We start from the raw sequence: 27699 nt of genomic DNA on the forward strand, positions 1-27699 counted from the left end.
GATATGCTTGCATGTTTATTTGACGTTAACACGCGGTTCTTTGTTGTTGCTTTCGCGCGTGCATATAGTGAATGGCAGGGCAAAAACACATGGAGTTCTCGCCGTAAAGCGAGACTTCTGTGTGTGCGGGCCGTGAGCTCTTGCAATTGCAAGTGTGGTATTTCCCCCCCAGACCCCCAGGGCGGCCGAGAAAACCTTTGTTCGACCTGAAATGACTCATTTAATCATCCAAATCGGTATGGAACACATTAATTAACTGAAAAATGTTGCATAGTATGCCTTTAAATGTGTGTAAATTATTTTTGTTTGAGTTGCAGCAGCGTCTTCATCAAGTTGGATCAGGAGAAGTCGTTTTCTTTTTCCCTGTTTTTGTAATATTTAATCAAGTGGATGCAAGTGTCAGAAGGCTTTGGTATAAACCGAAATATGCATGACTTCTTTTTGGTACAGGCTGTAAGGCTTCCCCTCAGCTCCAGTGCCGTGTTGCTCCAGCTCAGTGTTGCAGGTTTGTCTTAAGTTGTCCAGCTTAACTCTTCTCCTCGTTTGTCATGAACTGCAGATGTAAAGTGAAAAAGATTCTTAATGCTGCTGTGGAAACTGGGAATGGTTGAAAAAAATAAAACTGTTTTAACTGCTGATGGAAAGGCCTGCTCTGTTTTCACTTGTCTCCTCCCCTGTCACTTCAGAAGTATCTGGGAAAAGTGCTAGTTAATAAAACTAGTGAAGACTACTGCTCATGTTTTATAAGTCTTTTTCTCAGAAATTCCAACTCCACTGAACTGCAGGAAGCTGATTATTTCCCACTAACCCAGACCATCATTTATGATCTACATATTCTTCCTATAGAAGTTTGAAATGCTTGACTTTTGCTTGAATTATTTTTCTCTCTCTAATTTAAACACCTCAAGACAAAGACCTCGCATTTTACCGCTTCATTCCTTTACCTCAGAGTTATCTTGTAAGTGCTTTGAGCCTTGCAGGCTTCTTTGCGCTTTGGTGTGGTGAGTGAAACTGAACTCTGCTTTCCACGTCGTTGGGCACATTTAACTGATTTACTCTGTTGCTAATTCCTTCCAAATAGCTCAAGCTAAAAAAAAAATTGTTTCCTCTAAGTAACTTACATCTTATAATTATCTTTGTCTAACATTAATATTTGATGATCTGAAGCATTAAAGTGCGACAAACAACAAAACGGAATCAGGAGTTGGACAATACTGTTTGATAGCACTGTACTAAACTATTGTGGGACAAAAGTGACAATCCAGTAAATGTCACAATTTTACAATCTGTCATCATTTACAAAATGGGACATGACTATAGGAAGCTTAAATATTGAATTGGGTCAAACACAATTCTAAATACAATGTTAATTTGCTGTCCTCCATGATGATTTAAACGTCAGCTGTATTAGCCCAGCCCACTTCAATCTGGCATAAGCTTGATAATTCAAGCATTTTAGATTATGTTTTAAAACTAATATGTACAGAATAATGAAGGTTATTTCTTTGAAAATACACAGAATGCACCACTATTACCAATGTTTTGCGACGTGTTTGTATAATATAGCAATAAGTGAAGGAAAGACTGTTATTGGGTGGTAGGGGGAGATCGGTGTTGGTTGCCACTCTCATACCTGAGCAAGAGGTAGATAACATCAATATATAACATCTTTAAGGCACATCAATTTTTATTCCATTTTAAGCCTTTTTATATTTTTAAAGATTTTTATAATTCAGAAAATGTATATTTCTTCAATAGCCCTGCGACAGACTGGTGACCTGTCCAGGGTGTACCCCGCCTCTCGCCCGGTAAACACTGGAGATAGGCACCAGCGACCCCATGAGGGATTAAGCGGGTCAGAAAAATGGATGGATGGATATTTTTTATCAATAGCTTCCAGGTCATGTGACCCACTGACCATGTATATATATATATATGGTAGTTTTCCTTTTTTGATTAGTGTTTGATGACAAGACATGTTGCACAATGTGTGCTGCCTGAAAGGCCCCAGTTTCTGGACCTCCAATTACAGACTGGGTGAGAGTATGAGTTGTCAATGTATAAATTTGAAGCATAAATATGGACTACCTCCAGGTAGTGTTGAAGTTGTAATTTATAGAATAGAATTTAAAATTCTCCTTCTTATGTATAACTGTTATGGGAGTTTTGGGTGGAATTCCAAGCAATAGTAACAGAGTTCCCATCTTTACTAAATGACGAGACGGTGGTATGACGTTCCAGCACTTTTATTGAGAAACAGAGCAGAGATTCACATAGATGGAAAGTAATCGCACCCCACGGTTCCGCTGCAGTCTGCGTCTGCCCTGTCTCTGTCTGTGTCGCTTTTCGGGCTTCCCCTAATACTGCACCGTGGCCTTCCCATGAGACAAAACAAAGACAGTCTATCGTAAACAATCAGTATCCCTCAGCAGCTGCAGCATTTGGCCTTGCAATCAGAAAACAGTGGATCTTATACACAGACATCAGGTCTCCAGGCCTCCTCTGTCCGAGTGGTGTGAGGCCATAGTGACTTCAGAATAATAATTCTTATATGATGGAGCTTAATAATCAAGCTCCATCATATATCAGAGCTCTGATTACCCCATATGTTCCTAACAGAGCACTTCGCTCTCAGACTGCAGGTCTGCTGGTGGTTCCTAGAGTCTCTAAAAGTAGAATGGGAGGCAGATCCTTTAGCTATCAGGCTCCTCTTCTGTGGAACCAACTCCCAGTTTTGGTCCGTGAGGCAGACACCCTGTCTACTTTTAAGACTAATCTTAAAACTTTCCTCTTTGACAAAGTTTCTAGTGGCTAGAGTGGCTTATGTTACCCTGAGCAACCTCTATAGTTATGCTGCTATAGGCTTAGGCTACTGGAGGACATCAGAGTCTATTTTCTCACTCTTTGAGTTCCCCTACTGTTCTCCAATTTGCATTGTTTTTCATAATTTCAGCTTTTAACTTTTAGTTCTCTCTTTTTTTTCTTCATAGTAGGTACACCTGTTCTGGCGTTCTGTTAGCTGTGACATCATCCAGGGAAGACAGATCACCCGCTATTACCATCTAATGTAGAACAGATTACTGGATCAATGTGTGCTTCTGTGCTTTTTTGTCTCTCTTATTGTGTCTCTGCTCTGTCTTCTCTAACCCCCAGTCGGTCGAGGCAGATGACCGTTCTTACTGAGCCCAGTTATGGTTCTGCTGGAGGTTTTCCTTCCCGTTAAAGGGGTGTTTTTCTTTCCACTGTCGATTCATGCAACTTATGTTGTCAAAACTGTACTTTCAATGGCGTAGGAATAGGGGGGGCAAGGGGGGCAAGTGCCCCCTCACTTTTTGGACAGGGGGGGCAAAAGGTATGTTTTGCCCCCCCCCCCCCCTCCACTTTTGAGATAAAATTTCATTTTAACATTATTTTGATAAATATAACAATAAGAAAGCTATCAATATCAACAAGAAGTATTTGGCTACCCAATTAATTGATAGTGTTACTGTCATTGAATTCAATTCTTATTATTAATTAATTTGTTTTCTCTTAATTCACTATTTAATTACTTGAAGTCTACTGGTTATTTCATTATCTTTTTAATGTTCAAATTCATTATTATTATTTTGTTTAATATGGGTTAAACTTCAGTACTCTTGTATGACTATGTACTGTTTACTGGGATCTAGTTAATAAGTAACATGTGTGGGCATCTTCTCTGTATCCAACTTTTATGAGTCTGTCCACTTAATGACCTCTTGACTTATGCGCTATAGTCACTCCCTTTAAAACCATTAACACAAAGAAGACAAGATTTAAACCAAGACATAGGATAACCTGAATTTTTACAAGAACCCACCAATTCCCAGCGTAGTAAGTTATATTACTTACCATTTTACTCTGAAATCAATATTAGTAACTTTAAAGGGGAAGTCCGGTCAACAAGGAAAAATCAGGGGATCATTAACTATACCTAAAACTAATACGTTTGTGGTTATTTAATGAATTTAGCGTTAATCAATAAGAAAAAAAAACATAAATTGTCGTCTGGATCACTGTGTATGAGGGCGGTCAATACTGCCCAAATATGGGCAGTAATGGCCGCCTGACATCACATCCTATGGCGTGGGTAGGTGGACAGCCGACGGCAGTTCGCCACGCATTAGCAGCTGTAGGAGCTGTTGGACACAGCTGCGATCAACAACAATATTTTTTGGATTTCCAGAGGACTTCACCATTGAAATTTGCGAGAGCTATTGTTGAAGCAACAATGCTCACGTGCATGGCAGCTGGATGTAACAAACATCGGGTAAAAGTGGAAAAAACATTAGTTTTTTCACCTTTCCGATTCATCATCCACCATGGGCTGTTTTGCTGGATTACCACCATGAAGAGGGAGGATTTGCCATTGTGTGTATATATATATATATATATATATATATATATATATATATATATATAAATGCTTCTCCACAACTAGGTATATATCCAAACTGCTAAATGTGTGGGCTACCATGTGTTGCTCTGTTAAGCCAGAGAAAATTAAATTTCAAGAAAGCTAAGTTAGTTTTTTTTGTCTTTAGGGAAATTATTTCTCACTTTTATCAATATAGCTGGTCTAACTATTGCCATCATGCAGGTTTTACAAATGCACAAGGTTTTATCAAGTGAAAAAAATTCAATCTGGTTGTCACTGCCTTTGGATGGGCCTATATTGTAGCTTGTTTGATGAGCTTTAGCTCAAAAATGAGTCAACTCTAAGAATCTTACATCTGGACTAAAAATGGAAAGCCTGTTGTTTATGCCAGGAACAACAGTCAACACAGTCAACACTGGGGGCTGAGCACCCCTAAAGGTCAGATCCTAGAATCGCCCCTGGTGCTCACTGTTGTGAAGCCCACTTATTTTATACGACTTTGGTCTTATTTTTTCTAAAGTCGCTTGTATACTTCATGAGTTGAGGGTTGCAGGTTTTTTTGGGCTTGTTTCTGAAAGTGAAGTGGAAAGTGAAGGGCTCTAAACTAAGTGACGCCGAAATATCCCTCTGCCTCATAACGCACTGCAGCTTATCGTGACAGCAGAAGCAGAGTAAACCCAGAATGAGCCAATCTGACCTTATTCTCTGCAGTTTACGGCTGCAATAACTGATGATAACTACTGAAAGTAGATTAGGCGGTGCAGATCACCATTTTGAGCAGAGATTGGTCCTAAAGATGAGTTTTATACTCATCTTCTAACATTGCAGAACCCAACCCATAAACCGTACTTTAATGCTTATTTGATGTCTTTTTACGTCTCTAAAATGTAAAATTAGTATTAATTTAAACGCTTAATACAATGTCTATCTTTGTTTAAGTGGTTAAAAAAAATATTTTGGCATGAAAACAGTATTTATTTACAAGGGGAAAGATAGGGCATTGGGACTTGCTCTACAGCTGATACCGCACAGTGACGTCACAAACTGGGATGAGGAAGTACTGTTCTTCACCAAGATGGCGGCCCCCATAAAAAAAACTTCAAATGAAAATTACTCTTAATTAAAAAAGCTTATCATTTATTGAACAGTATGTAATAATTGTATATTTAAACATTGTTCTTTGTCTTTGAGATAATACCAAATTTAATCTGTCAATATCTGTTGCCACTTGGGGTAGTTCTTTGTTTGGTAAATACCTCCTAAATGTTGAGAAGATAATGATGTGCCTCGAAAAAATAACTCTTAAGCCTACACTGCTGATGTAGATGTAGATGTACTGACTGCTTCTTTAATCAGCACGCTCATTAATAATGTTAAATAAGGGTGCATTTCACTTTTCCTTGCCTATGGACCCAAAAGATTTTTTGGTTCGCTCCGCTCGCCATTTGGCTATAATACCTTATCTATCTTATTTGCCCCCCCCCCACACACACACATTTTAAAACCTTCCTGCGCCCCTGACTTTGTTTCAACAACATCAAGGCTGTGCCTCAACACAGGCAAATGTAGTAGAACAATTTGGCATAGATTTGGAGTCAGTGCCTGACATGACCTGGAAGTTATTGAAGAAAAGTCCCAACTTTTGTCTTTAAAAAATCTTAAAAAATTGAAAATAGCTTAAAATGGAATAAAAACAAGTGTGCCTTACAGATGTTATCTATTGGCATGATTTTATATTAGTTTCGTCTAAGCTGGGCATAGGATAAGGAATTTATTGATTTTTGCTTCTGAAGAGTGCTTGGTTCAAAGAATGTTGACGGTCCCTAACTGCACCACCGCGTGGGGGAGGAGGGAGCAGCTGAGAGACGCTGGCCGAAATCCGAGTCCCTCAATCGAATCCACCGTGAGCTAGATCCCGCTGACTCCGCGGAGCTTGAATATCCAATATCCAACTTCAAACCAACTACACCGCGGTTTTGGACCGCACAGTTTAACTTTTTTAAATTTAGATATTGAATAGAATACAATGCGGGATGAGTAAATTGTTGAGACGCTGATATAAAATTATTTATTTTTTTAGGAATTTCTAGGAATTCTAAAACAAAGAAAATGTGACAACCATCCCCAGTCTCCCCTAAATTAGGAAGGAATCGAACGATACCGTTACCCTAGTCCACTTATGAGTGACTTTCCCACCTCTACCTCCGAAGTCGCTTTTAAATTTGTTGAGTCATGGGTTGCGGCTTTTTGGGCTGTATTTTCACCGTGATGTCGCTTATTTAAGCATAAACCAAATCTACACAGAGCTGCTCGTGCCGTCTGTCCGCGTGCATACACACCTCCCCTCCTCCCCCAAAGCTGTTTTCATAGAGCTGCTCGCTTGTTTCTCTCGCAAGATCTGTCAACAGTGAATAACATCGCAACGTGAAGAATACCTTAAAAAGAAGAAGAAAGAAAAATAAACGCTGCTTGATTGGATCGCAAACAGGGATCTCTGACGTCATCCGGTGAACCCCAACTTATCGCCATTTCCATGCTGCGGACGCCCGTTGACGGAACGGCTTTGATGTCTGTGACGTATGTTGATGTCTGTGACGTATGTTTGATGCTCGTAAATTCCAGTTCGACTGTGAGTTCACAACACTTCGACGAGCCTTTGAAGACCAGTACACTTTGCTGCTTAATTTGCAACAAGTGTGCTACATTCACAACGTTTGCTAAGTGCAATAATTCAACAATCCCAGGTGTCCTCATAGTTCATAGAAGAAAAATGGAATCTGGAAACCTTAAAATGAAAGAACTTCCCCACAGCATCTCAGTGAATCGCATACCTGGAGGTCTGCAGTCTATCAAAGGCTGTGCTGCACTCAGCTGCACAGAAATGAGGAAAACAAAGGGGAGACTTGGAACCTACAGTAGATACCGCAGAGGCAATGAGTGGATCAAAGAGGGAGAGCCCAAGTTATCCACCATCCCAGAAGTCTCTCAGATGGAGGAAATGTCGGCTGAACTTGACCATTTTGGATACAGCATCCAGAAAGAGATTGATGTAAACGGTCCTTCAAAATCAAACACAGGCAAGGACACATCACAGGAGCCCAGTTTAGAGGACAAACGGCGAAATTATGTGGCGGACGTTATTAAGCGCGTTTTGTTGGAGGCGATTAAAAGATCAGATACACCATGCACTCCAGAAGAATTTATAAAGCTTTACAAGACAATCTATCTAATGCTCTGGCCTAGGGTTAAGAGCCAACATTTTGATATTTGCCCAAAAGTCTGGGACAGATTTACGGATAGGTTCTGTTTCTTCGAGCTTTGTGGAAATATCTTTAGTACAAAGGAAGATTGCCTGAGTGAGTTAGCCCTTTCAGCACCTTGGCTTGAAGAACCAATTGTGTCCTGTTTTGAGAAGTATCTGATATGTAGAAATAAACTAATCAAAACATATTTGAAGGCCAAACGTAAAAGTTTGAAGAATAAGTTAAAAAGTTGGTGGGACAGCTTCAAATCCATATTTCAGCCTGAACCGATTCCCAGAGCTACCAGCAACGATGAGACACAGCCTGAACCGATTCCCAGAGCTACCAGCAACAATGAGACACATCCTGAACCGATTCCCAGAGCTACCAGCAACAATGAGACACATCCTGAACCGATTCCCAGAGCTACCAGCAACAATGAGACACAGCCTGAACCGATTCCCAGAGCTACCAGCAGCAGTGTGAGACAGCCTGAACCGATTCCCAGAGCTACCAGCAGCAGTGCGAGACAGCCTGAACCGATTCCCAGAGCTACCAGCAACAATGAGACACAGCCTGAACCGATTCCCAGAGCTACCAGCAGCAGTGTGAGACAGCCTGAACCGATTCCCAGAGCTACCAGCAGCAGTGCGAGACAGCCTGAACCGATGCCTGTCGTAGATATCTAGAGGAAAATTCCTCTAGAAAATTTAAATAAACCTTTAGCAAATATTTTCTTGTGTAAGTCTTGTGTAATAGACAGGGGCGGTTCTAGACCAAATTTACCAGGGGGGCCAAGGAGGGGCCAGTGTTTTTTCACAGGGGCACAGAACAAAAAAATTTAAAAACAATAAAATGGCAATATTTAACTGTGTAATAATATTAAGTGAGCCACTTGTGGCTCTGGAACTGCAGGTTTCAGACCCCTGATCTAGCAGTTGTAAACTTTGGTCCCTGCTCAATACGGCTAAAGCTAAACATGAATCATCTTAAGTTTTAAATTCTTTTTAGAGTACAGCTGTATAGGTAACAAATAATATTGGTCAAAGTGACCGATCAGTTATGGTTTCTTTGCCATTGCAAATAATTATGAGAAGTTTATTTAACATCATGCTTTTAGTACAGGGGCCATAACAGGGGTCAGGGCCATTTCTACAGGGGCATGGGCCCCTGTTGGCCCCTGTCTAGAACCGCCCCTGGTGATAGAACATCTGAAGAACCCCCTTAGCAGCTTCAAATCATAGAAATGGAAAACAATATTAGCGTTTTGCTGGGTTTTATCTTATTGGGTCGTCTGACTTGATAAAGCGCTATAAAAGTACAAGGCATTTACCATCTGATATGTAAATACATTTTAAAAAGCTAAACTTCCAGAGGGATGCAGTTGTAAGTACTGGTGCTTTGCAGCAAACGGTTTCCCACCTTAAATCCTGGTTGGGACTCAGTCTGCATGTTCTCGTCCGTGGAAGTGTGGGTTCTCTGCGGGTGCTCCGCCTTTCCCACAGTCCAATTTGTTGTCATTTATTCGAATCAAAATTAAGCCAAAAAAACTCTTTAAAAATGTAACTCTTTGCGTAAGGTATTCAGCAAAAAATGTATTTAAACTAGAAAAAGCTGTTCCTGCGTAACAGCAAGTGAGAAAGCTATTCTGCAGAATGATTTGAGCAGAAGATTCAGAAGATCCCTGCAGAAGAGAAAAAGAAGCTGAAATCCACATTGAAATCAAAGAAGAACAATTTAGAACCTGAAAGGACAACAGCTGAAGGATTAGAAGAATGTTGTGAGGGGGGGTCACGTGACCGAGGTCCAGGATGGCAGCATCAGTAAACAACTCCGAGGACTTTGTTCTGGCTCGTTATCTTCTCCTGGATCCGTTGCAATTCTCTCCTCTGTTGCCTCCAATTCCTCACTTCCTCTCCTCCTTCATCACCAACTTTCCACCTTAGATGTCTGCCTGCATGACAGTTTCCCTGATTTCAGCCAGTTGAGCATATTTGCGAGAATGAATGAATGTAGTAGAGGCCATAAGCCAGGTGTGCATATACAGCACAATGTGGATATTTCATGTTAAATTGAAGCGTAGAAGAAGATTTCTTCTAAATAAATACATTTTCGTGTGAATACTGTAACGGTTCTGTTGAGGGTTGTTCCCAACTAGTTCTGTATCTTGTACGGTTGAATGTGTGAATGTACGTACAGACCTGCATTTTCAGTACCATTTTTACTTCATTTATTTTAGTTTAACAGTAAATTGAATAATCTGATATGGAGAAGACAACCAAAGGAAATATTTTAAATATCAAAATTACAAGCTGAAATGTCAGAGGAATAAGGAAGCTAACTAAATTGAAACAAGTATTAGACCGACTGAAATATTTGAAATCTAAAATCATTTTTCTACAAGAATCTCATTTAATAGAGCCGGAAATACATCGGATGACCAAAAGATGGCAGTGTCAGGTGTATCAGTCTTCCTTTACCAGTCACACCAGAGGAGTTCCCATTCTTATACATAAGTCAATACCACTTCAAACTGTAAGATCAATCAAAGACCCGTATGGGAGATATATTATTGTGCAGGGACGCATTTCAACATTAAAACTAAACTTGATAAATATTTTTGGACCTAACAATGATAACCCATCCTTTTAGGCTTTATTACATTATTGTGTGTTTTATTGGTGGAACATGAAACAAAGGCTAATCAGATGCTGTAAAGTTTACATTTAATTGATTTACTTCTTTTGTTGTGGAAGAAGATAAATCAATTAAATCAATAAAAAAATCTTTGTTTCTCTGTTAGCTTCAAAAATATGTACTGTTCACTAAAATCAAGACATATAGACAGTAATCCTATGTGAAGGTGGGTTTTGCTTGTTGAGAAAAATCTTTATCAAATAAATTTTGATTCTATATTTTTGGTTTACAGCATAAACCAAAAATATAGAAGCAAAGTTTATTTGATGAAGATTTTTTTATTGATTTAATAGATTTATCTTCTTCCACAACAAAAACAAATACTGCCACGGGGTAGCGTGCCTCATATATTTCCTATTTGTCATACAAAAGATGCTAATTAAAAAGTTAAACTGTTCCCTGTCTGGGCTAGAAATGTGTCTAGTTTGTAGCATCTGTAGCGGATTCCACGGGAGTTCCTCAGTGCTTCCTCTCTCCTGGATGAACATTTTTGATTACATTTTTACTAAACAAGTGTTACAATCACCCTTATTGACTAGCCTATAGATGGAGATTCTTATTCATAAGGAAACTGAGATCCAATCTAACCAATAGCTAGATAAGCTGCATTGCCCATCTTTTCCAAGTCTTTTTTAGAAAGTGCAATTCTTTGCTCATTTGCTGAACAAACCAATCCAGAAAGCTGGTCCTGTGCTGAGGATCCTCTACCGGAACCGCTGAGCTGACTGTCCAGAAAAGAATGCTGCATAAGTTGCCGAAGATGATGGACAACTTCACTCCTCTCCAAAACACAGTGAAGAATCAACAGAGCAAGGGACTTCTTCATATTCTTTAAGATGATAGCTCCAGAAGATCCTTCCTGCCAGCAGCTCACGTTCTTCTACTCTATTTTCGATTGAAGTTTTATATATTTTAAATTTCCCTTAAGGTACTAATAATTTTTCATATTCATTTTGGCTTGAAATGTTGCAGATTTGTGGTTATTTCACACATGTCTGAGACCAAGTGGTTAATATTTTATTGAAGTGTTACACTATAAGTATCTAATGGATCTGTCTCCACAGCTCAGAATTAATGCAGCCCCAAGGGGAAACAAAGTCCTGTGTCCCATTTTGGGCCGGTCCCAAGCCCGGAAAAATGCAGAGGGTTGAGTCAGGAGGACCATCAGCGGTAGCATGGGAGCCACTTAAGGTCTTTTTAAGAGGACATATGATCCAGCATGCCTCTCATAAAAAGAAAGAAATGATCACTAAGTTGCAAAACCTTGAACAACAAATTAAAATAATTGAATCCAATTTTAAGAAAGACACCGCCTCCACTAAGTTGAACAAAATGACTAAACTGAGACATGAATATTATCACAAAAATCAGAATTCTGTTTCGCACTAGACAAAGGTTTTTTGAAGAAGGAACTAAAGCAGGCAGACTCTTAGCAAAATGTGCTACGCAAAAGGAAGCCTGGATACCATCATAGTTTTTAGAGATAGTTATGAAAATCTATCATCTGAGCCAGGAAAAATGAACATGGTATTTAGTAGGTTTAGATGGATCTTTATTGGCCAGAGTCAAAGGCTAATGAAAATGACAGAGAAATTCCTGTTGAATCTTAAGCTTCCCACTATAGCAGTGGTGGGCAACCTGTGGCTCCAGAGCCGCATGCGGCTCTTTGATCCCTCTGATGCGGCTCAGCTGTTTAAAATAATTATGTCACTGGGGCATGTGGGCAATATTGTTGCAATATTATTTGCAAATGTGTGTGGAGATTTGTGTGCTTGTATCTCAATTTGTGTGTGTGCAGTGGGATTTGAAAATGTGCAAATAAACCTGTAAATGTGTGAGGAGATTTGTGTGTCTGTACAACAATCTGCAATTCAAGAAGTCGTCATTTGTCGGAGGAATGTGTTTCTGCACTGAGGAGTTACAAGGTAGGTCATGCATATAAAGCAAGTAGCCTACTTGAAATCTGATCAATTTGACAGTTATTATTTATAGTTAACTATTCTCTGGATACACCTGCAGCACTGTAGTACCGTCTCTGGCTCTGTTTACACGGTGAAACAGGTTTGCGTTGCGTTTGTATTGTCTATTCACACACTACAAGTTTTAACTGTTGCTTAAGGTGACTTTCAGCTATAGCTGTGGGTTTATTCAGAATAGTTTGCAGCCGAAACAGTACTAGGTGTCACTAACCGATCCGTACCGGTAGCATGATCCGTTCCATCAGCTCATTTGCGCACGCGCGAAGAGAATAACTTCCGGGTCGGCAAAAAAATAATGTAATTACGGTACTGAAAATACTTATTTCTATGCTTAAATCATTAAATAATGCTAAAGTATATTGTATAGAAAATATTTACAATTTTTCTGGAAGAAATTGATGCGTTTTACATTCTCTCCATTGACGTCTCATTGGATATACTCAGAAGTCCGGGAATATATCGTTGCATAACGTTTTGTCTGAATGCACTCTATTAGTTTAATTATTTGTTCAAACAGGTCTGGGAAAAAATATTGTCATCCTTAATTATAAGGTGAATTTTGTTATACAAATAATCTTGCACTAAAAATTAGTTTTATTAGAAAGTTAAAACTATCGATTAAGAGTTTAGCGTCCTCTGGTGTACAAATCATGAACAAGAGAAGACCCGTCATAAAATCACCCGCATTGTTTATTTATTTATTTATTACAAAAACCGAACAGGGAATACAACAAAGAACACATAACAAAGCCAAGGCATATTTTTTTAAATGCATTCCTTAAGTACAAAATACACAAATACATATGCAAATCAAATAAATTATAAAAAAAACCTGAAGAATATTCAAAATAAAATATGTTTCTATACTTCTAAACGTGTTTATAGCTGTTTTTTAAATGTACTTTAAGAAATGGTGTATATATTCTTATTTCCCTAACCACAACTGGGAAACATTTTTGCTATTAAAAAAACTAAAAGAATATGTATATATATTTACGTATTTACGCAATATTTAAGCAAATACAAAGATATACAAAAAGAAACCCCGGCCCAAAAAAAGACACAGATTAGTACAGATTTTCAAAGCAATAGTACCTGTGGTTTGTCTGGTAGCTCGTCTAATGCAGCTATTAGCTTGTTAGCTGGTTAATAACAGGAGCTCGTTTACGCGTGTAACTTTCCTGGATGTGATTAAAATGTGTTTGGATTAAAAGAAAAGAAAGTATTCCGAATGTACTGTTTATATGGGCTGAAAATCAAATAATCCGACCATGACGTGCGTTTACTCGCACCATGCTATATTGAAAATAAAAACTCTGACATTAGCAGAGTTGATGATTTCCAAAAAACAACAGTAGAAGTTTTGTACTTTGTGCGGAAAAAAACAACAAGCACAGAGGTGCGTTGGTCCTGGTGCGGGTCCAACCTGTTGCAAAAAATGTTTTATATGCAGTGTTATTTAACTTAAAATTTCAAAGGGTTTTGTGCCTCCCAGTGTTTTCTTTACTATGTGAAACAGGTCCAATTGGCTCTTTGAGTGGTAAAGGTTGCCGATCCCTGCACTATAACATCAGATCAGCTAGAACATCTGGATTCACCTTTCACCACTGAGGGAATAGTCTGAGTTATTAAACATCTGCCTTCGGTAGGGCGCCAGGTTTAGACGGCTTTACAGCCGAGTTTTATATTTTCCTGAATAACTGGTGCCATTGCTTCTTAATATGTACAATGAATCTCTTTTGAGAGGAATGCTTCTATCCTCTTTGTCAGAAGCCCTTTTTACACTAATTTTCCAAAAAGAAAAAGCCCACTCTGATTGTATAAATTACAGGTCAATGAGTATAACTTCAAATGAAAGTAAATCTTGGCTGAACTTCTGGCTAACCGGTTAGACAGGGTGATAACATCTCTTATCCATCCTGATCAGGTGGAATTCATTCGCTCACCATTTTCCTCTGATAACACGAGAAGACTTGCTGATATCATGTGGGCAATTCAGAACAGTCACACTGCTGCTATTTTGTTGGATGCTAAAAAGGCATTTGACAGGATTGAGTGGGGTTACCTGTTTACTACTCTGGACTGCTTTAGCTTCAGCAAAAACCTCATTAATTGAATCAGGCTTATATATACATGCCCCAAGGCTGCTGTACTGACTAATGATATAATAGATTTAGTTTGAGCTAGGGAGGGGTACGAGGCAGGGGGATCCCCTGCCTCGTACCCCATTCTTCTTTTTGTATCAGACCCACAAGATTCTTTCTCCTCTCTGCTTGCAATAATTGATCACTTCTCACATATCTCTGGTTATAAGGTAGAGTGAACCAAGTCAGAGGCTCTTCCGCTAACTGATTACCACCCTAAAAGTTTTTTTTCTCTCAAATGGCAAGCTATCTTGGCCCAAAAAGGGAATTCATTGGAATTACATTCCCACCCCAGCTTTCAGACCTGGTTAAATTTAATTTTGATCCCCTATCAAGCAATATGAAGCACATTTCACAGAAGCGAAATGTCAACAGTAGAAGAAGAAAAAGGCGGAAGTGTCGATGCTCACTGTTAAATATGAGGCTCACTAGAACGAAACGCGCTGCCTTGGCAAATCTACGAGTTGCTCCTCCGTAGTTTGACTCCATGTCACATGTACCGCCGTCATGCTTCTCTCCACTCCTATGTTTTTGTTTGAGAAGATGAAGAAGAATCTACTTGTTTTGCGTGTGCAAAGTGTGCAAGGTCGGGGAAATCGGCTTGTAGACGGTCGCTCGCGATCGCTCACGAGGGCCGACTGAATTTCAAACATGTTTGATTTTCTTACCGATTTTCTTATTCCTGATCGGGAGGTGGTCGTGAGAGGCGAATCGTCCCTCATTACCGCCTCTATACTACACGACGCAGGACGCACGATCAAGCTGAAAGCTGATCAAGCTGATGATTCTTTGAATTCAGTCGGGTATTCAGAGGACAATAATTCCCCCCCCCCCCCCCCCCTTTTGTCACTCCATCGAATCAGGCAGATGAGTTTCACAGAATGCCCGTCCTGTGCAGTGTTAGGATATCAACAAGGTCAAGTGGAACGAGCTGTTTATCCCGGCACATATCTATCAGATACCACCCCGGAGGTGACACAGCTTCCCTGCTGATGTCACAGTTTGGATGTGTACCGCCCTTGTATGGGTGTGTCCCGAGATCCCTTTATAATGTTTGTGTGATGAGCACTCGGGGCCTCCTGCCGATCAGGGGCCCATCAGCGCTGGTGTGACTGTAACTATTTCTCTGTCTTTACCTAGATAAAATATAACTAAAAGCATACTTGTCTGTTTTATGCGTCCTACATTCAAGGTAATAAGTAAGTGGGGGTCGCCTGACTGGGTAAAACGAACTGGGTCCACCGAGGGTGCTTCACCGTAGACACAGCACGGTGAAACAGTAACAGCAGCTTGTGGGCTTTTGGGGCCTTGAGGCCCACATGTTGCCTCAAGGCCTCTCCTCCTTTGTCTCAGGCAGGAGAAGAAGGTGAAGAATACTGTGGTGGCTTGCAGAGGCGGCTGGTTAGCCACCCTCTCCTCGGCAGCCCCAGAGAGGAAGTGAAGAATGGGCTTGAATCTGAGGAGTGGTCCAGGCTCACGGCAGGCACCCTGCCGAGAGAGGCCGTCCCAGCCTGAAACTCTTTCTCACAACCCCCTTCTGAGTTGTCCTCCGGCTACATGGCCAGAATTCAATATGAATATTGAATTAATCTTTGAATTATTAAATTCAATATCAATATTTTTTCATCATGGCTGATGTAGGTTTAGAACAAAGGTCACGGATTAGCGGACCGGGGTCCGGATCCGGACCCACCTGCTGGCTAATCCGGACCCAACCTGATTTAAAACATTTATATATTACTGCATGTCCAATGACAGTGTCTAACTCAAGGATATAAATTCTCGGTCGCTGCGACGCATTTCCGTCATTTGGAAACTGAGCGCAAAAAGTCCCGTCTAGACTTTTTATTCAAGGTTTTAATCTGAAACTGCACTCAACCAATTAAACCTGGTAGAGCCGGGACATTAGCCAATCAGAAAGAGAGTAGGACGGGTTTTAAACTGGCCACAGATGGTATGAATGAGAGTAGCGGTGGTCAAAGGTTTTCTTTGGATAAATGCAAACCAGCAGGTCAGAAAGCTTAGCGGAAAGAACAGCTGACAACGACTTCCTCGGTAAGTGTTTTTGTCGCTGCTCCTGCAGTCAATCAATAAATTATTTCTACCTGTGGCCATGTCACCTGTCAGCGTTTATTCCCTCGCCGCGTCGCACGCGGCGACCAACCAGGGATCTCCCCGTGATTCGCTATTATGTTTTATTTAAAACACAAAGAAGAGTAACGCACTAGCTCAGGCTAATTTATGACCCTTGACGAAGAGGAGTCGGAATGTGAAACGATGTCCCGCATTTGACTGGGTTTGATTCGGAAAAAGTAAAAAAAAAAAAAAAAACCTGCGTTGTTCAGAAAGAAAGAAGGCAGAGCTGCATCTGCTGTCGGTATGCAACAGTGTTCACCTGATGAGCAGCTGCGCTCCAGGACACTAAATAAAATGACAAGGATTTTGATGTTTACAGAATTGTTAAGAAAACTACATCAAAAAGATAAAATAAATAAACTACAGCTGCAGCATGGACTGGAGAACGGGTTCTACCTGGGTGAGGCCAGAGAAAGGCAATTCTCACAGAGTTTTTTATGAAGTTAAAGTGGAGCGCGGACACAGGGTTCATCCTGGACCGGTCCCCAGTCACTGGGCTAAAATATAACCATTTTATTAAACTTAAAAAAAGTTAAATCATGCCTTTTTATAAACTGTAATAATTAATTGGTGAACATAACGGGCAAAGCAGAGACTTATTATTGTCATGTGCAATCTGTGTCAAATTAAAATGTATTATATCATGATAGTGTTGATGATGTGTCCTGCATTTCTAAGGCTGTGGTTGGCCTTGTGTGATCATAATATTGGTTTATATTGAATGTGACAGGGAGCCAGTGGAGTTGATGTACAGGTGTGAAGGAGATGATGTAATGATGAAGCTGCTGTCCTTCGAACCAGCTGCAGTTTATGGAGGTTTTCCGGAAGACAGGGAGGAAAGGGAGCTGGGATTGTAAAGTAAACAGTGGACCAGTTTGTCAACAGTGTGAAGGAAGAACTTGATGCTGCATAGATGAAAGGCAAGGCAAGGCAAGGCAAATTTATTTATATAGCACAATTCAGTACAAGACAATACAAAGTGCTTTACATGATTAAGATATACCAAAATAATAAAATGTAGATAGAAAATAGAATAAAAGCAAGTAGGGATAGAATGTAGTAACAAAAAAGAACATTAAAAACAGTAAAACTGTTTAACTAGAACAGTCAAAGGCAATTTTAAACAGATGTGTTTTTAATCTTGATTTAAAAGAACTCAGGCTTTCCACACTTTTACAGTTTTCTGGAAGTTTGTTCCAGATAAGCGGAGCATAGGAACTAAATGCTGCTTCTCCTTGTTTAGTTCTGGTTCTAGGTAGGCTGGAGCCAGAAGACCTTAGTGGTCTGGAGGGTTGATACACTGATAACAAGTCTGTGATGTATTTAGGTGCTAAGCCATTTAGGGATTTATAGACTAACAGAAGTATTTTAAAGTCTATTCTCTGAGATACAGGGAGCCAGTGTAAGGACTTTAGAACTGGGGTTATGTGCTCTACTTTCTTAGTATTAGTGAGGACGCGGGCAGCAGCGTTCTGGATCAGCTGCAGCTGTCTGATCCACTTTTTAGGAAGTCCTGTGAAAACACCGTTGCAGTAATCAATTGGACTAAAAATAAACGCATGGATTAGTTTTTCCAGATCCTGCTGAGACATCAGTCCTTTAATCCTAGAAATGTTCCTCAGGTGATAGAAAGCCGACCTTGTAATTGTCTTTAGATGCTTTTGAAGGTTCAGGTCTGAGTCCATCACTACTCCCAGATTTCAGGCCTGATTGGTGGTTTTTAGCTGAAGCGACTGAAGCTGTGTGCTAACTTTTGATCTTTCCTCTATTGGTCCAAAGATTATTACTTCTGTTTTGTTTTTATTCAATTGGAGAAAATTTTGGCACATCCATGCATTGATTTCTTCTAGGCATTTACTCAGTGCCTGAATTGGTTCATAGTCACCTGGTGACATGGTGATGTAGAGCTGTGTGTCGTCTGCATAGTTATGGTAGCTGATGTTGTTATTTTTTATTATCTGGGCTAGAGGGAGCATGTAGATATTGAAAAGGAGGGGACCCAGGATGGACCCTTGGGGAACCCCACATGAGATTTTTGTCATCTCTGATGTAAAGTTACCTACTGATACAAAAAAGTCCCTGTCCTTTAAGTAGGATTCAAACCAGTTGAGAGCTGTACCAGAAAGGCCGACCCAGTTCTCCAGGCGTTCTAAAAGGATGGAGTGATCAACAGTATCAAATGCTGCACTGAGGTCCAATAGAACCAGCACGGTGGTTCTTCCACAGTCTGTATTTATATGGATGTCATTTAATCCTAGAGCCAGATGATGATGTGGATGTGGAAAGTGATGGAGGGGCTGTCCAGGATGACGCAAAGGCTCTAAAGCTGAAAGGTGGCAGAGATACAGGAATTTTCAATAGATATTTTAAAAGTACCAGATTTGGTTGACTTTGCACACTAAGCAAGTGAGCCAACTAATGCGGCATGATGTCCACGGCTCCGGGAATATATGGGTTGGCGAGAAAAATCTTTTAGTCAAACATTATTTTTGCTTCAACCCCTGTGCTAACTTCACTTGCTCCGCTTCTCTTGTTAATATGGCAAAGCCCTCCGGAGCGTCAGGCACCAGGATGCACGTGATACAAATTAGCCAATGAGCTGTCAGTCAGGGTTGTTGCTGCTGGCTACTTTTTAGAAAAAAATAAATAAAGCAAAATCAAAAAGCACTTTGGATTTTAAAATAGAAATACGTTCTATTTTTATGTTTTGTTTTTTTGTTTGTTTAAAAAGTCAATGTATAAGGTGGATGCATAAACATTTTATTTCAGTGTTAAATACTGTTTGAAGTAACGGATTGTAATTAAAAATGTGTCCGGACCTTTACTGGTTGTTGATTTTTGTTATTCGGACCCCGCTGATTTTTAATTAGTGACCCCTGGTTTAGAAGGTTTAGCTAAATAGGTGTCTATTTTTCTTCTTCGGCCGATACATGGCATCCCTAAAGTATCCCATTTTAAATCTTTTGCTGGTTCCATAAGGTAATTTTGATCTATTTCCAAAAGCAAAAAAAAATGCGGACTGATGAATGCTCTTTCCAAAACCAAACAAATATGAGGGCTTTCAAAATTTAGAAAATATAAAAAGAAATCTGTTATATAATAGTAATTCCAGATAATCAAGATATCAAGAACCAACTTCATGTTACTAACTATATATGTTCCAGCCATAAAGCCATTATGAGATTGCTCTATAATAAAACTAAGAAATAGAAACATTTAATTTCTATAATAATTGTTAAAGAGATAAGCTGCCGATTATCTAGAATTAATGTATTGTTCAGTTGTTTTAATTGATTAAAGTATTTTCCTTTTTGATGGAAGTCTTTTATTACAGTAGCTTTCAAGGAAAACGCAATGTAAGAAACTCTGATTTTAAACCAATCCGAGCCTGCGGATTTATTTATTTTTAACTTCCTTGATTACATCAGATAATTTTCTTGTTGCTGCCAAATATCTCTGTGCACCCCTGAGAGAGTTAAAGGAACGGGTAAATATCCGTTTGTAGATATCCGCATAGACATAGACTACAAGAAACCGGTTTGGCCAGTTGCTGTCATACGTCACAGTGTCCGCCATATTGGATGTGGCAGCAAATACTGTTCGTAAAACGAAATGATGGATAAATGCAATCTTAAGTTTCGGTTTATTAAGTGTAAAATGTGATGCCAGCTGGTCTGGTTTGTACAACAAACCGGTCGGCACAATTCCACGCTGCACTTGAACGCGGCATGTTCCACTATGCCACTCCCAATATGGCGGCTACGTCAACCTGCAATTCAGCGTCTACGTATTTATGTATGTGGATATGGGTCGTTCTACCGGAAACAAACTCATGGCTGAGAGCCTAGGTAGCCTAGCCTGACACAGACCCGCAGCGCTGTCATGGCGGAGGAACACGAAGCCGCAGAGAGCGGAGGTGTCGGCGAGCCGGGGCGGGGGACAGCGGCTGGCCCCGCGGTGTCGGTCCCTCGGGGACTTAGCAGCACAGCGAACCACGCTCCAAAGAGAAAGTTGATCCTACACATGGATCTGAACAACACTATCCTGGTGTCAGACTCGGTGACCGGCCAGGGGACTGTTGCTGCCCTGGATTACTTCCTCACCACCGTCACCTGGGGGAGGATGAGCAAACGAGGTAAAAAGCCGGCCGGCCGGCGTCACCGTGGCTGCTTTCAGCTGACAGACAGGGAGCGCATTGTTGCTGCTCCTCTAGAACACAGGTGGAAACAAATAGCCGACAAGCTCTTAGAAAGCAGAAACGCGTCTGATTGAGGTAAATCATTTCTTTATTATATATACCTTTACGTCCACAGTGGGGAAATGTGGGAGCGACGGTGGAAAAACAAAAACAACATAGACAGGAAAGACCAGACCTGTGCTCTAGATTAAATAATATCAATAAAAACCTAATACAAAGTTAATTTGTAATTTAGAAGAGAATGAACTTAAAAAAGGGGGAAGTATAGCGCAATTATTAATTGATAATGATGATGATGATGATAATTATAATATGAATAATAACAGTATTATGGTATATATTTAGATAAAAAAAAGTCAATATTCAAGTTAAATAGAGAGAAGCTGACAAGGATGTTGGAAAACTACACAAGCAGCTGTGACTGGCAGCAGCTGGGATGAAGGACCTGTGGAAACGCTTCTTAGAATACACTCTACAGACACTACAGACAGACTGCTGCGTCCCAGATACACAGGAACACATCAGTCTGTCACTGAAAGAGATGTCCAGCGTTGCTACAGCTCCCTGCATCCCTGCATGGGCTGGCAGACGTTGTCCATCAGCGATGTGACTTTCCTTCCAGTCCTTCTGTCTCCACCACCTTCACTGGCTCCAGGGAGCATCCTAGGACAGAGCTGGCCCTCCTAAGCTGCTTTTGTGTTTGTCTCCTGTGGAAGCTTGGAATGAACGCAGCTTTGTTGCATGTCAGTTTAATCACAGTGGACGAGCAAATTAATCCCTTTTTGTTTTTAAGATAGTTATTGAATTTTAAAATAGTTTTCCAGGCGGACCCCACAGTTTTACACACAGCAGCATCATGGAATTAGTAGACATTATTATTATTATTATTATTATTATTTCTTCTCATTAATTCTACCATGTGTCCTATATGATGTCACTTTTATGATTTGCTGTCGTTTGTTGTGTTTCGAGTGTTTCTGTCCATCGACTCAAATGTGAAAGAGCAAGCTAAGCCCAGATCATGACAGGTCCACCTCTGTGCTTAGCAGTTGGGGACATTTTAGTTTATTTAGCCTGAGCGCCCCCTTTCTCGTCAACCAGCAGCTGTTAATTTGTTTTCTTTATGCATGAGTTTACAGGCTGGTGTCCTGAGTGACTGGAGAAGATGTCCTTTACAAACTTCCCTCTCAGATATTTCCCCCCCCCTACCCATGTTTTGCCACCGTTTGGATTCAGTCCCATCTGTGTGGCAGCTCTGTAAAAAGTGAACCGTGATCTTGACAAGTTGCTGATTCCGCGCGTTTCTTTCCTCTCATTCCCCTAAAAAGGGCCTTACCTGTGTCACATTCTGCTTAGACACTCCTGCACTCTGCTAGATTTTGACATTGAATGTTTTTTTTTTTTTTTCTGTTATTGCAGGAAGGTGGGAATGGCTGAGTGAGTCGGCTTCCATGTTCCCACCCTGCAGCGACGCCGCCAGCTACTACTCTCAGTTTGGACGCTTACCAGGCTTCACCTCTGCTGCTGGCCGACGCTTCAAAGGACTTTTGGATGAACATCTGGAGCTGCTCCGCTGGCCTGAGGGCATCGAGGCGAGTGAGAGATTCTGGAACCCTTCCTGATGCCCTGAAAGGAAGATGGGGCTCCCCGGTGACCCCTCCTGCTTTAGACACTCCGATCTCTCATTGCTGGTTTTAACTCCCTGCTGATGTTGTCACTCTTGAGTCAGGCGGGATGCTGCCTTCATTGTTCACAGGACTCGCTGTCCAAGACGAGTTAGATCAGCGTAGACATGCTTGATTTCCCAGCTGACACACAAAGCAGGATATTTACTGGTCACACATCGCAGACAGCTGTGCGGTAGCTTCGACTGGTCCAGTCAGGCATTGTTCACCGTGTCCCGTCTCTGTGTTTCCAACAGAAAGACAGACAGCTGTCTGTTAAAGGAGAGGACGGGCGCCTTTACCACTGGATCCTGCCTTCCTTCTTCCAGCTGATCAGGGACCTGGCGCGGGAAGGTCGAGAGTTTGCCATCGTTTTCCGCACATTCGGAACAGACCTGCCTCGTGTGCTGAAAGCCGTGTCTCGAGCAGTAGAGGAGGGAGCTCATCCGCTGTTCCCTGATCTGCCGGAGCTGAAGGTGAAGCAGCATCACTGCTAAACATACGCTAACGTCTGATCCTCAATGCTGCCTTGCAGAATAAATTACGTAGTTATTGCAGTTTAGCAAAAATGTGGATGTTTAAGTTGAAGCTTAGTGAGCTTTTCGTCAGGCTTCAGTGTCAGCCGGCACAGATTTAGACTTCAAAGTAGGGCTGGGCCTTTATCAGATCAATTCATCATTATCATGAAAGATTTCTGACCGTGACAAGAATTTGGGTTTATCTTGACAATGATAAATTCCTATTAGCAATGTCAGAAAACCCCAAAAACTGCCAGTGTTGTCAGAATTGTTATTCCTGCTATTTTCCCCACGGTTGGTTCTTCTGGAGCGTTGGTAAATGTTAAGAAAGTTACTTTGTGCAATTTACTGATAAATATATTTTGAATTTTAAGATATGTTCTATGATTAAACGTGGTTGTTTTTTTCTGGACAGTATTTGTTTATGGGGCATGTTGTCAGAACCACAAAGTTGCCTAAAAAGACTACAAGAAGCTGTTCGTAGTCTTTTATCATCACTTTTATTGTTATTATAATAATACCATAATGCATCATGATAAAATTTAAAGTCCACATCGCCCACCCCTACTTCAGATATATTCAGATATATCTCAAATCAACTTTAAAAATCAATCAGAATTCACAGAAATGTATTTGTAAAAGGTCAGGTTGTTGTGATGTCAAAACTCTGACGTATAGCAAATGTATTACAAGTGGAGAAATACATAAACTATAAAAGCTGCTAAAACTTGAGTACACGCTCATAACCTGATACCTTGTTGAAACAGAATTGGCTTAAAAAAATGGCATCCAGTCTTTGTTGGTAGCAGTCTATCATCATCATCATCATCATCATCATCATCATCATCATCATCATCATCATCATCATCATCATCATCATCCCACATGTTGGTTTAGGAATATTTTCCCAGCTCTCCCTTACAAAAGTTCTCCAAACTGATCAGACCTTGTCCCCAGGCCTCTTCCTGGGGGTCCACAGAGTTTCACTCAGACTTAGTTCTGGACTCTGGCTTTGTCTGATTGATACTAAGTTCCTTTTGTAACCTGTCAGCAAACTATGCCTTTAGCTACTGGATGCAAACAAGCAAGTTCTTCTCATGACAAAGAATCATCCTTAGACGATCAACCTAATGTGGCTCCAGAGTGTTTGCTTTGACATGTGGCTCATTTTCTACGGTTGTCCTACCCTGTTTTTTCTTCCTAACCCTAACCCTTCCATTTTGCTTTGCTTTGGATCAGCTGAGTGTAGACATGACTCCAGGCAAGATCCGCTGCAGCAAGAAAGGGATTGTTCTGAGCCGGGCTGAGGACCGCTTGTCTACCTGTGATGGGGAGAGAGGACTCTACCAGTACCTGAGCTCAGTGCAGGGTCTGAGTGGTTTCCAGGACCACTTTGACTGGTACACATATGGATGCAAACAGCAACACTAGTTCTTCTCCTGCCAATGATCGTGTAACCGGGGTTTCTGTATCCAGGTGGGCTGCCAACACCTACTCTATCCGAGGTGGGAAACCGCTATGGATAGACCCCTTTGACCAGGATGTTCAGCACATCTTTATAGATGACAATATCCGACAGAATGATGAGGATACCATTGTTAGTCCGAAGGTAAGGTGACCTCATTTAAAAGGCCTGATAAATTATGGTCTAAAGTAGAACAGATTGGTTATGATCCGGTTTGTTACTGTTTCAGGACATTAGTTAGAGGAGGAAGGTTTAAAAATATTTACCATCACACGTCATATCATTCTTTCATTCATCAAGTTGATGAGTCAGTCAGTAAACCAACCAATAAACTAATCAGCAGATCACGTACTCATTACTCAGGTGACCAGCAGATCAATCTATCAACCAAACATTGAACCAAAACTCTTGAGCTTGTTCTCTATTTGGCTAATTCAGAACGTGTGGAAATGAACTGTGAGCAGCTGTAGGCGTTTAAAGTGTCCACGTTCATGTTCCTCCTTGTTTTCTTCACATTTGTCAGGTCTTCCTGGAGCCCGACGGCCCCCACACCCGTACAGCGTCCACCTCTGAGCTGTACGACATCTCCTTGGTCCAGACTGACCTCCTCCGGGCCATTTCGGACCACAGCTACTTCACTCGGCGCGTTCACATCTGCCTGGAAAACTACGAGAGTAATCTCCAGAACGGCACAGTCTAGAAGCCACTCTGGGCTCGTCTGGGTGTGAAACTTGTCTGCAGTTTAGGGTGCTGCCAACTAAAAGAAAGAGAAAAAAAAAAACATCCCTACTCGGTAAGGGGTCAGAACCACTAGAAGGGTCGTCTAGGACCATTTAGGTCAAAGAGAAAGACCTCGCTATGGGAGGTTACATGAGCTTCGCGTAGAAAAGTGTTTCCTAACATGTGGACTCACTTAAAAAGTGGCACTTTAGGTTATTTAAATTCTAATTATTATTATTAAGTTATTTATGAAATACTTGATTTCTAAATATTGCCAGTTTATACAAAGAATCTGCTAAACCCTGGATTATTCATACGCCAGGCAGATTTAAATTTAACTTTAACGTTTTCATTTAGTTTCAAGAAGTTTGTTTCTGAAAATAGACGGACGTCTCAAAGATAAAAACGATCAGTTATGAAAGAAGCAGATTTTAATTTACCTTTTTATTAAAAATGCCACATCAAATATGATTTATACCCCCTGGTTAATTAATAGAAACATCTTATTTTAGCACTACAGCAATCAAACCTTTGCTATCGTGGCTGGACAGCTTTACGTCTCGTCTGGCGATTTATCTTTAAAGTTGGAAGGCCTCTTCACCATCACCCTAATGCGTTGCTTCCTCTGTAGTAGACAATAAGACATGGGGGAAATAGACTAGCAAACAGCATTAATGTCTCTCTGATTTGGGCTCACAGCAAATGGAGGCATCAGATACAGCGTAGCCTGTCCAGCTATCACCTTTTAATCTTGAAAGAGTTGTCTCTAGCCAACCCCTACTGTTTTGGCTCTGAAACAACTTAGTTGTAGTTTCTGAATCACTTTGCCACCTTACTACCTCTTGACCCGTTATAGCATTTTTATGCTGCGTTAAATAATCAAATCTGTTTCAGAAGCAGAATCCCTGAGTGCAGTCTACTGTAATAGTTCATTTTTTTCTCTAGTCTGAGCAGTTCCTTGTGATATGCATGTAGCACACAGTGATACTGAGATGGCAATTCATTTACAACATGTTGTTCAACCCTCAATCACTCAGATTGACATCAGGACTCTGGCTTGGCCACTCCAAAACTTTAATATCACCTCCAGTCAGAAGAGACATGTTAGTAATCTGAAAGATTACTTTAGATATAAATCTGCCATGGCTATGGCTAGTTTTGTGTTTACCTTACAGCAGAGATGTTGACTTTCAGACTTGGACCTGACTTGTAATTTTCTCTACAGAACCACAGACTTGTGTTCTACCTGAGCTCTAAAGACTTGAGCCTTGACTTGGACTTGTTGTCTGGGACTTGTGTCAGTCTGGATATTTATTTTCTGGAGTGGAAGGAGACATGACACCAGAGCTCTGGGTGGACGTGCTGAATGCTCCTACCTGGCTGTAATTATCAACCAGGGACGTTGTTGAACTATGAGCTGCTAACACTTTACAACAATCTGTTCAATTTAGCTGGAGCTACTAAATAAGGATCACACAGATATCTCTCCAGCTGAATGCTGTATTAAACAGCTTTTTTTTTTCTTAGAACAGAATAAGATTAAAGGAGCTCAGACATTGTTTCTCTTTTGATGTTATGCTAGCTGCATCATTCCAAAAGCCTTTCTGGCTAATCCCAATAAAAGCATTTTCTGTTGTGTTCATTCAGATTTATTAGGTTGTAATTTATAGCCTACATGGAAACAGGTTTACTGTTTAGATTTGATTTGGCTAAACTGATCCAGCACCTTCATGTTGGGTGGTTTTTGCTTGTGAACAGCGATCTCCCACTCTAACCTCACAATCTCAATTGGATTGAGGTCCAAACTTTGACTAGGCCACTCCAATACATTTTAACCAGTCGAGTGCTGCTTTAGGTCACCGTCCTGCTGGAAGGTGAAGCTCCGTCTCTAATCTCAGGCAGACCGACACCGCTTTTGCTCCAGAATATCCCAGTATTCAGCACCATCCATCTTTTACTCGACTCGGATTTAGAGCAGCACATAACGGTGTTTGCGTATTCAACACGTGGAGCAATTAAACTAAAATGTTTAAAGCGGGCCTGAGTATAACCAGATCCTGAATCTCCAGCAAAGCAGTGTTACTGACAGAGTGGACGGCTTGCATTTGATGCAAAAATGTTTATTTCAGGTTTTGGAGACATGACTTGGACTTGAGAACATCTCTGTGAACTTGTAGTTTGAAGTTGAGTTTTTTTTTTGCTATCACAGGGTAACGGAGTCTGTGAAACTGGTGGTAAACGGATCCAAGTGTTTTCAGAAGCACAACAAAACTGCTTCAGCGGTTGGGTTTGTTGGGTTTTTACCTGGACTGTTTATTGTCAGTGCAGTTCTATGCCAATAGTTCTACTTGAATATTTCTAGATGAATCATTCTGATTTTAGAAAATAACCAGGAAATTGAATAGTGGATCTGAATGTGATCTATGAATGTAATTATATGTGACCATCACAAACTGAACGTCATGCTCTCTTCCTGATGTGGTCAGATAAACCCTGGCACACACTGTGTGATTTCAAACATATTGGACTTGAACCTG

The 27699-nt window shown here is 40.7% G+C and overlaps 1 protein-coding gene across 1 annotated transcript; it reads left to right on the forward strand.

Moving 5' to 3' along the window:
- Nucleotides 1-20435: 20435 nt before the first annotated feature.
- si:dkey-32e6.3 lies at nucleotides 20436-26806 on the forward strand. The gene is made up of 6 exons (XM_012879386.3): nucleotides 20436-20732; nucleotides 22215-22387; nucleotides 22717-22935; nucleotides 24217-24377; nucleotides 24454-24586; nucleotides 24966-26806. Exons 1-6 carry the CDS (start codon nucleotides 20480-20482, stop codon nucleotides 25140-25142), a joined length of 1116 nt encoding a protein of 371 aa, XP_012734840.2. The 5' UTR covers nucleotides 20436-20479; the 3' UTR covers nucleotides 25143-26806.
- Nucleotides 26807-27699: the final 893 nt, after the last annotated feature.

This window comes from Fundulus heteroclitus, chromosome 1 (genome assembly GCF_011125445.2).
Source record: "Fundulus heteroclitus isolate FHET01 chromosome 1, MU-UCD_Fhet_4.1, whole genome shotgun sequence".
In the NCBI taxonomy this organism is placed as follows: Eukaryota; Metazoa; Chordata; class Actinopteri; order Cyprinodontiformes; family Fundulidae; genus Fundulus; species Fundulus heteroclitus.

Bases quoted from the DNA above. Each gene is read 5' to 3' on its own strand.
- si:dkey-32e6.3 (XM_012879386.3), top strand. From the start codon at position 20,480: ATGGCGGAGGAACACGAAGCCGCAGAGAGCGGAGGTGTCGGCGAGCCG. The intron at 22,388-22,716 runs GCGAGTGAGAGA...TGTTTCCAACAG, and splicing joins GCTGGCCTGAGGGCATCGAG to AAAGACAGACAGCTGTCTGT. The intron at 24,587-24,965 runs GTAAGGTGACCT...CACATTTGTCAG, and splicing joins ATACCATTGTTAGTCCGAAG to GTCTTCCTGGAGCCCGACGG.